Here is a 10,857-nt window from a genome sequence, read left to right on the forward strand (position 1 = left end):
TAACCTAAAGTCGTATGATATTTTCTTATTACCATCGAAAGTCTCTTGGTTTTTTTATTATTAAGATCGACACTAACTATGATCGGGCGATCCAGTCGTTCATCAAGAAACTCATATCTAGATTCTTGGGTAGAACTTTAAGTTCTAATGATGGTTGCTTAGGTCTTGGCATATGATCAAGTGTAAGTGCTAGGCATTCTCTTAGATCATCATCAGCATATTTGTGATGGTATTCATCCTCGTCTTCTTCTAGAATTTATTTGGCTGGAAGTTCTAGTAATCCTGTAATTGGCTGGGGAGGTGTGGATGCTAACTTTTTTATGCATTCATCAATGATATCTATAAAACAAAAGATGTCTCTATAGTAGGGGTATTTAGAAACTGTGAAAGGATAAATTCAATTTTCTCTTCTCCTAACTCAAATGTTAACTTCCCTCATTTTACGTTTATCATCACACCAATTGTGGCTAAGAAAGGTCTTCTTAAGATGATGGATGTATTAAAATCTTCCTTTATATCCATGATTATGAAGTCTATAGGGATATAAAATTGGCCAATGCGAACAAGTATATTTTCTAGCATTCCCACATGGTATTTCACATAATGATCTTCCAATTGTAGGGACATTCTAGTGGGTCTCAAGTCTCCTAGCTATAGTTTTTCACATATGGAAAGAGGCATTTAACTTAAGCTAGCTCTGAGATCACATAATTCCTTGCCAATGAAAAACTTTCCTATCACACAAGGAATACAAAAACTACCACGATCTTTCAATTTGAGTGGCATGTTGTTTTGGATAATGGCGTTACATTCTGCAGTGAGTGCCACGGTCTCATCATCTTCAAGTTTCCTCTTATTTGAAAAGATGTCTTTTAGGAACTTAGCATATAAAGGCATTTGGGTAATGGCCTCAGTGAAAGGTATAGTAACATGAAGTAATTTTAGGAGCTCGATGAATTTCTTAAATTGACCTTCATTCTTGGTTTTGGCTAGTCTTTGAGGGTATGGTATCTTTGGTTTATCCGGAGGTGGAGGTACATAAGGTTTCTCTTTATCAACATCATCTTTATTAGTGATAGTCTCTTCCACTTCATCTATTGGTTTTCTTTATTTAACTCTCATCAGCAACTTTCTCATATTCCTCCTCTGCTCTTCCATACATCACATGGCTTTCAACTCTTAAGTCTACTGGTCCATCTAACCATGTCGCACTTTGTAGTGTGATAACGTTTGCATGTCCCTTTGGAGTTGGTTGAGATTGACATAGAAATGTGCCAGCTAGAGCGGCAATGGCCGCTTGTTGTTGGGCAACTAGAGATACTTGAGTCTCAAGTATCTTGTTATGCAACACATGGCTTCAACCTTATTTGCTAATTGTTTTACCAGCTCGTTAGTATGAACATTTTGATTCATGAAATCTTTGTTCTGCTGGGTATGAGATGCAATGAATTTATCCTTCACAAGTTCTAAGTTTGACTTTCTAGGAGCAGGAGGAGCAGTAGTAGCTCCTTTTTGAAAACTTATAGGGTTTGAAGGTGCAGGACTTGGTGCAAACAATGTGTTATTGTTCTTGTAAGATAAGTTGGGATGGTTCCTCCACCAGGATTATAGGTGTTATAATAGGGATTTCCTTGCGCATAGTTGAAATGGTCTGGCGTGGTTCTAGTAAATATTTCGTAATCATTTGCAATATGTCCTTGGACTCCACAAATTTCGCAGTTTGGGGCTATAATAACTACAATGGCTGGAGTGGTTATAGTTAAGTTGTTGATCTTTTGGGTAAGTGATTCCACTTTAGCATTTACATGACCAATTTCATTGATTTCGGACAATCTTCCTTTAGTTGGGTTTTCTCGACTTGGAATCTTTCAGTTCCTCAAAGGGTTTGTTCATTAAGGCTCCGCCAACAACAACATCTATGGTCATTGTGGTATTGTATAGTATACCAGTGTAAAAAGTATGAATAATAATCCATTGTTCTAATCTGTGACGAGGATATAGTCTTATCATATCTTTATATCTTTCCCATGCATCAAAAAGTGATTCTCATTCTGCTTGTTTAAACGTATTTATATGATTTCTCAATATTGTTGTTTTGCTTAGTGGGAAATATCTGGCTAAGAATACTCTTTTGAGTTTATTCCAAGTGGTGATTGAGTTTGCGGGTAGAGGCTATAGCCATGCTCTGGCTCTATCTCTCAGGGGAAATGGAAATACATGTAGTCTAATGGCTTATGGATTAGAACCACTACTCTTTAATGTGTCTGCATATTGTACAAACACTGATAAATGAAGATTTGGGTCCTCTGTGGGATTTCCAAACAACTGGTTTTGTTACACGATTTGCACTGGATACGGTTTCAATTCAAAGGTGTTCTCCTGGATTACATGTGGAATAATGCTTGAGTGTGGTTTGTCCTTAAACGAAACTACAAAATCATGAATGGGCAATTATCAGTTTCAGCCATAGGTTCAAATATGGATCTAAGTTCACGTATTCGGCGTTTCAGGTGAATATAACGCTCAATTTCAGGGATCGATTATTCTAACTCCTCCGTGTTAGAGCGAGTGTTAGACATACAACCAATAGAAATAAAATAAAATTCCTTAATCTATATGGCACAACAATGGAGTTACGATGTTGATTAATAAAGTTCCCAGCAACAGAGCCAAAAACTTGATGTGCTTCTTGTTTTCCTTCTCTTGGATGCTTTCCTCAAGTGCACGGAATGTATCAGAGTATAAAAGATTGTCGAATTCACATGGAATTTATAGTCAACTTAACCGTTATCTATTGTCGCTATGTAATTTAAAGCTTATCGGATTTTAGATGAGAATGGAAATTAAAACGGAAAATAAAACAAGTTTGTTTATAAAAGCAATTAAAAGAGAGATCGAAATATGACTTGCGTCAATCAATAGTACTCACACCTAAGTCGGATTAGTTAATTGAATTGGGACAATATTTTTCTTTAATAAGAAGAAACTTAATTTAGATGAATCGTTTGCGTTCGCTAAATCAGAACCTAGTTTTATTCTAAATTCTACACTGTCGCTGTCGCGGTTCAGTCTGTTAATGTATAAAACTTGTATTTTTGAAAATTAAGAACTTCTATTTAATTAAAAATTTATTTTTGGATGAAAAACAAATTTAAAGTGTTCCAATGGAATTATCTGCCTACTTGATACTAGAGAATTTGGATAGTAAAAACCTAAAAACTAAGCCTTTTATAAAGTGTTCCAACTCTGAATGGACATCTGAATTCATGTGGAAGTAGCATGCTTATCGAGTCGGAAAATGCTATAAGTTTTATGGTCATCAACTATCTATCAAACACATTTCTCGGTTATATTACCTATGTATTGATGTATATAACACAACATAATGCTTAATGTCTACAAATGCATGTATAAGAAACCAAATATAAAAAAAATTGATTCAAAAACTGACACATTTTCTTATTAAAAAGTCATATGGAGATGCACTTCTGTAAAAGTAAGTTATATGGAGATGCATTTCCGTATTAATTTTAACAAAAATTAAAATGTGACTCATTTATGAATGAATTGTTTGTGAACTGATATGCGTCTAAAAATACATTGAATTGACAAATTATAGAGATGCGTCTAAAAGTCATATAGGATTTTACTAAAGTGTGGAAGAAATTCTCAAGGTGAGAAAATAACCTCCTTGAGTTGGCAGATTATAGAGAGCACTTGATTCCAAAAACGAACGCCGATATAGAGCATGAGAATATAATACTTTTCTTCTTAGGGGCCAATGTAGTTTGTAGGACCCGCAGAGATAGAAAATTCTTTGCGAAATGTAAACACGTAAACACGAGGGTAGAATCTTACAAGAATCCATGGATTGTTTGTCTATAAAATGGGAGTGTTGCAAAGGTATCTCTCAGGCAAACACACCACAAATCCCATAGCCTCATCTCACAAACATCACTCGTGTTTTAAGAATTTGTTATATTATATCAACAAAAAAAGCTGCAACCATGTTGGTTGAACTTGCACTTGCTTTAATGGTGATTGCTCTATTTATACACTTGCGTCCAACACCCACCGCTAAATCAAAGGCACTTCGCCATCTTCCTAATCCACCATGTCCTAAACCTCGTCTTCCTTTTATTGGTCATCTTCATCTTTTGGATAATCCTCTTCTTCATCATTCTCTCATCCGTCTTGGAGAACGTTATGGCCCTTTGTACTCTCTTTACTTTGGCTCCATGCCTACTGTTGTTGTTTCCACTCCTGATCTCTTCAAACTCTTCCTTCAAACTCATGAAGCGACTTCTTTCAATACAAGGTTCCAAACCTCTGCTATCAGACGGTTAACCTACGATAACTCCGTTGCAATGGTTCCATTTGGACCTTACTGGAAGTTCATTAGAAAGCTCATCATGAATGATCTCCTTAACGCCACCACCATCAACAAGTTGAGACCCTTGAGGACTAAAGAAATCCACAAGGTTCTTAAGGTTATTGCCAATAGCGCTGAAACTCAAGAGCCACTTAATATCACTGGGGAACTTCTCAAGTGGACAAACAACACAATCTCTACAATGATGTTGGGTGAGGCTGAAGAGGTTAGAGATATTGCTCGTGATGTTCTTAAGATCTTTGGGGAATACAGTCTCACCGACTTCATTTGGCCTTTGAAGATGTTTAAGTTTGGGAACTATGAGAAGAGAACTGAAGCCATTTTCAACAAATATGATCCTATCATTGAAAAAGTTATCAAGAAAAGACAAGAGATTGTGAATAAAAGAAAAGAGAAAAATGGAGAAATCCAAGAAAGTGAGCAAAGTGTAGTTTTTCTTGATACTTTGCTTGAATTTGCTCAAGATGAGACAATGGAGATCAAAATTACAAAGGAACAAATCAAGGGTCTTGTTGTGGTGAGTTTCTTTTTCATCTAGTTGCTTTGTTATTATTATATTATAGATAATAATAAAAGATTGTCTTTCTCTCTCTATGATATGCAGGATTTCTTCTCTGCTGGGACAGACTCCACAGCTGTGGCAACAGAATGGACGTTGGCAGAGCTGATCAACAATCCGAGGGTGTTGAAGAAAGCTCGAGAGGAGATTGATTCTGTTATAGGAAAAGATAGACTTGTGGACGAGTCAGATGTTCAGAATCTTCCTTACATAAGAGCCATGGTGAAGGAGGTATTCCGTATGCACCCACCGCTACCTGTGGTAAAGAGAAAATGTACTGAAGAATGCGAGATCAACGGATATGTGATCCCTGAGGGAGCATTGGTACTTTTTAATGTATGGGCAGTGGGAAGAGACCCAAAATACTGGAAGAGACCATTAGAATTCCGTCCAGAGAGGTTCTTAGAAAATGCTGGTGAAGGTGAAGCAGGTTCAGTTGATCTGAGGGGTCAGCATTTCCAACTTTTACCGTTTGGGTCAGGAAGGAGGATGTGTCCAGGAGTGAATTTGGCTACTGCTGGAATGGCAACACTGCTTGCATCTATTATCCAATGCTTTGATCTACAAGTGCCAGGTCCTGATGGGAAAATATTGAAAGGAGATGATGCTAAGGTTAGCATGAAAGAGAGAGCTGGTCTCTCAGTTCCAAGGGCACAAAATCTCGTATGTGTTCCACTTGCAAGAGATGGTCTAGCAGCTAAATTGCTTTCCTCTTAAAACATATACATGATGATGATGTTAAGGAGTCATGGTTGATTTTTTATGTCGCAATAATTATTTTGAATAAAATATCAATAAATCCCACAAACATGGGCTATACATACATATATCTCAACTAGTATGCTTTTGGTATTCCATTTTTTTAATGATGTCCAATGTAGAATGTTTTGATTAATTTGCCAAGACTTAGGGCCAGGTTGTTTTATCTTTAAAAAAAATGGATTTTTTCTTTATATTTTTGAAAATGGATTCTACAAAAATATTTTTTAAAATATTATAAGTTTTTCTAAATTTGTTCATTCTATAACATAAATATACATTATTAAAGATCAAAACATAGTCAAAATCACAATTTTTTCAAAAAGTTGTATCTTAAAAATGATTTTTATGAAAAGCTATTTGAAATAGCTTCAAAATTAAGTGATTTTTTGAAAATTTGATATCCAAAAAAAGTTTCGATAAAATGATAAAATACCTAAAATAATATTTTAAGAATAACTATTCAAACCAAATTCTCATTTGAAACTTTTATGAAAAGTTTGTTTATAAATTTTTTTTACACTAAAATATGTAACACTATAAAAATCATTTTTAAAAAAAGTCAAAACAAACGGACCCTTAACTTATCATAATAAATAGTAAATAATGTCAACATATATTAATATATACGCCAATCATCTGTTATCAATAAATTCGACTAAAGAACGTTTTCTAAAACAAATATAAGCTAAAGACAACCAAACAAACTATTGATAATGTCTAACTCAAATATTTCTTCATTTGGATATCATTATTACAAAATTGTAGAATTATTATCACATGAGAAGACGAACCATGGTTTGAAAAAAACAAGTCTATTTTTTCAACGAATTTGTCTCACAAAGTCCATTGAATCCTATTACTGTTGATGAAAAAAATGGGTTAGTATTCATTCTCCCCTGTCATATGGACTATTTTTGAAAAACCCCAATATAAACAAAAGTTTGATGAATTCCTCCAATATTTGAAGATTGTCTCATTTTTTACCTTCGTCAGACCAAATCATCAAAAAAGTTGATGTAACACTGTTTTTTATAATTTTTTCATTTAATATAATTTTCACATGTGTATTTTAGTCTATAAGATGATACAAATGTCCCCAAGTAAAAAACAAAAACTTTTAGAGCTGAGAGAGAGGGGTTCCTTAAAAGGAAAAACCCTAATCTACTTTCTACTTCGTTGTTCCCTTCTTTTGTTGTGTTTTTTCTAGTCATTTTAGACATATTGTTCGGCGTTCCCTTCTTCTTTGTCGTTCCTTTATTCTTTGTTGTTCACTTTCTAGTCTCCTTATTCATTCAAGGAAAATGAAAATCTCATAATGTTCTAACTCTAGCATTTCTTATAACGGAAGAATCACTCCCAAATGTGAACATAATCTCTCTATGAAGAAGTTTGTTTCAAAGTTGAATACAAATCCTGGGAGAAAATAATGGAAGTGCAAGTATTGGGGTAAAGAGGATAACTGTCACTTATTCCATTGGGATGATGGAATTTTTGGTGAAAGAGAAACAACTCTAACTGAAGGAGAAATCATAGAACTGATGATTAAAATGGGAAAAGAGTTTGGGAAAGAGATTGACACCGAGTTGTGTTCAAGAGAGATGGAAGATTTGAAGAAAAATGTTGACCGCATAAGGAAGAAAAAAACTTTGTAATAGTTGTAGTTATTTGTTTCTTGGTTTTTTTTCTTCTAGGTTTAAGATCGTGTACCCGAATTTGATGTAAATGTGTAGTAAGATATTATATGTAATCTATTTTGATGTAATTGTTTAGTAAGGTATTATATGTAACTTGTTTTGAATGAATGAAATGCTATTATATGTTGGCATAATTGGTGTAGCATAAATGGTTTCACATCTGTTATGAAATTGATGCATAATCGACACATTTAGTATAACTGGGTAATTGGCATATCCTTGTGCACATTTGTTATGACATAAAATTGAAACATGTTTTTCAACACAATTGTGTACAAAATTATAACATGTTTTTCAACACAAATGCGCACAAAATTGTAACCTATTTTTCAACACAATTGTGCATAAAATTTGAACCTATTTTTCAACACAAACGAACACAAAATAGAATAACGGTAGATGAACATAAATGTGCACTTAATCATATAACAGTAGAAATTCTTAAATATATGAGCATATAACAATAGATATTATTTAATTATCATTACATGTTAATCAAAAATGTGCACCTAGTGTGCATTGCAAAGATGTTCCCAAAAGTAGCATATATTGCGTATAGCATAAAAGTTACAAAATAGATGTTTCTCAAATTACAATATAAACTACCTAATAATAAGCATTAATGAGTTACTCTCCTTGAAATTTCCTCTCATGACCTCATTTTCTTCACATAATCAACTACCAATGGTGCGCTGAAGTTGAACCAGACCCAACATTGTTTTTAAATCTCCAAATAGATTTCAACCTATCATTACTCCTCTTAGATGGTGTGTATTCTTCACATCAACTTTTTCCTTCTTCTCAAATGCGTTGACAACTTGTTTCTTCTTGTCAACTGCCTTGGCAACTTGTTTCTTCTTCTCAACAGGTTTGACAACTTGTTTCTTCTTCTCAACTGCTTTGACAACTTTTTTCTTTTTTTAAACTAAATTGTCAACTGCTTAGGGAACTTCTTGGTTAGCTTCTTCTGCTTGTGTATGTCACCCACTTTACTACATATGCTTAGGTTGTTTTTCATTGTCACTATCATCAGGGTCGGAGCTTTCTAATTCTTCACCATCATAGTCCACATCTTGACTTTCAACATTATTAGTATTTCTCTTTGAACTAGATCCTAAAACACTAGCAAGAACAAACAACTTTACCTTTATTGGGGATTTCATCTTTTTAGGACTTTTGGAACCTATACCCTTAAATCTAAGAGACTTCCCATTAACCTCAACCCTATTACCAGAAATTGGTCTTGCCACTTCAACTTCAACAAAGCCTTCCTCTCTTTCACAAGTTATTTCTTCTTCACTATCATCAAACCTTACTCCCCCATCATCATCATCAATGCTATCATCATCACTACATTCACTGAATTGGTCAACATCGGGCTTCGACACCTTGCTTAGCATGTCTTCAACATCATGTTCTATCCACATATGCCCATCAACATTACTACTAAGGCTATGATTAACAATTTCTTCAGCTTGTACATCATCAATGAAATGAGTAAACCTTTCGTCAAGTCCTGGTATCTTTATCCAAAGTCTAAATCCATCATAACCCCGATCTTTAACTAAGCTAACTGCCTCGAAAAAACTCCACTTATTAGAGTATTGCCCTTCTATAACTGTTTCACACCCTCCTCTGTAAAACATGTGCTTGTCATGAACAAAGTTTCCCCCATGGTGAAATATGAATAACCCCATTTCTGCAATTACAAATATATCCATAAGTTAAAATACGACTAAGAAGTTTAACATTCACAGTTTAAGGTAACAATAAGGATTTATCCATCACTACGCCAAAAACTGGAATAGACAGCGCAACTTAGAGGGCGCTTTATTACAAAAGCGCACTCTAAAGTGAAGCAAAAAAATAAGAAGCGAACAACTGGAATAGACAGCGCACTTTAGAGGGCGCTTTTGTAATAAAGCGCCCTCTAAGGTGAAGCGAAAAAATAAGGAGGAGATAGAGGGACAACAATACAGGGCGCTTTTTAGAAAGCGCCCTCTAAGGTTACCCTTAGAGGGCGCTTTTAAAAAAGCGCTCTATAAGTCCATGTGCATTTCCAGTTTATAAAGCGCTTTTGGAAAGCCTTAGAGAGCGCTTTCATAAGCGCCCTCTTAGGCCCCCTTTAGAGGGCGCTTTTTTTCCACAAGCGCCCTCTAAGGTCCCCTTTAGTAAACATTAAAATTATAACATACTGCGCGTTTTGTTATTTCACTCTCTGTTATTTTTATTCTTTTTCACATTAGGGTTCTCACTGCTACGATTTTCGCTACTTCTAAGGCGTTCTCCTTCCACCTCTGTTAGATCTACGACGTTTCCTCCTTCTATTAATTCGTTGTTAGCTGTTCGATTTTGACACCATAGGTATTTTTCTAATCTTCATATTACTTGGTTTCTCTTCTGACGTTCGCTATTGTTCATTTTTGGTTTCACTTTTCTTGGTTCATACATTTATTGAGTATTCTCAACAATAATTATTGTGTTGCAATGCTAGCAATGGAGACTATGCATTATGGGTTAAATTTCACCAACTGTTCCATTTGTTTCTCGATGTAGAAAAAGGAGGCAGCAATATCTAAAACACCTTCTACCAATCAAAGGTACACTATGCAGCTTATGAGTGTATTTATTCTAGCATACATAGCGTAGCTAGTAACTTAAGAAGTTTAGGTATGGATGTTATTTGATAGAGTAAATTAGAGTCGACTATTCTTCTGTTAGCTTTCAGTTAGACCATTATACAATTCTGCATATATATTTTCTAGTCAATGTTTATCTTTTGTAAAAACTATATGATGATATATAACTATGCTACAAATTAGTGCATACCACTAATGCTTAATGCATGGTTCATACATTCTCATGCTATTGAAGTCAGAGATATCTGAAAATGTTGAGATTCACAAGGATGTTCTCCGAGGTTTAAATCCCAATAGAAATGAAAATTGGATAGTACGAGAGCACAATCGATGTTTTATACCTTGGTTTAAGGATCATATTTATTCAAAGTATTATTCAGATCCCGCTTCAATAACAGAAAGGTTGAGATGCTTAGCATATGGTCCAAGTTTCCATGTTTTTCTTATAGCGCATACGTGATTAATGGATACACATTTTATACCAAAGAACAAGATGATAAAAGTATTATGCAGAATAGTGGTGTCACCGTGGTAGCTGAAGCAATGCACATATCAAGTGTGAAGGACTTAAACCCCAAATTTGAAAATCTGTCGTATTTTGGTGTTATCGAGCGCATTTGGGTGTTTGATTATGAGAAGTTTCAGATTCCTATATTTGGTTGCAAGTGGGTTGAAAATAATAACGGCATTCGAATGGATAATTCAGGATTTTTGCAAGTGGATCTTAATAGGGTGGGATATAAAGATGAGTCTTTTATTCTAGCCTCTCAAGCTAGACAAGTGTTCTATGTCAATGATCCGAAAAGTACG

The 10,857-nt window shown here is 34.7% G+C and overlaps 1 protein-coding gene across 1 annotated transcript; it reads left to right on the plus strand.

The window, feature by feature from the left end:
* The first annotated feature begins 3,852 nt into the window (after window positions 1-3,852).
* Window positions 3,853-5,779, plus strand: LOC127101469 (2-hydroxyisoflavanone synthase). The gene is made up of 2 exons (XM_051038898.1): window positions 3,853-4,910; window positions 4,998-5,779. Exons 1-2 carry the CDS (start codon window positions 4,008-4,010, stop codon window positions 5,667-5,669), a joined length of 1,575 nt encoding a protein of 524 aa, XP_050894855.1. The 5' UTR covers window positions 3,853-4,007; the 3' UTR covers window positions 5,670-5,779.
* The last annotated feature ends 5,078 nt before the right edge of the window (window positions 5,780-10,857 follow it).

The sequence above is a fragment of the Lathyrus oleraceus genome, chromosome 7 (genome assembly GCF_024323335.1).
Source record: "Lathyrus oleraceus cultivar Zhongwan6 chromosome 7, CAAS_Psat_ZW6_1.0, whole genome shotgun sequence".
Taxonomy (NCBI): Eukaryota; Viridiplantae; Streptophyta; class Magnoliopsida; order Fabales; family Fabaceae; genus Lathyrus; species Lathyrus oleraceus.

Coding starts and splice junctions, on each gene's coding strand:
- LOC127101469 (XM_051038898.1), top strand. CDS start 4,008: ATGTTGGTTGAACTTGCACTTGCTTTAATGGTGATTGCTCTATTTATA. Junction 4,911..4,997: donor AAATCAAGGGTCTTGTTGTG/GTGAGTTTCTTT, acceptor TATGATATGCAG/GATTTCTTCTCTGCTGGGAC.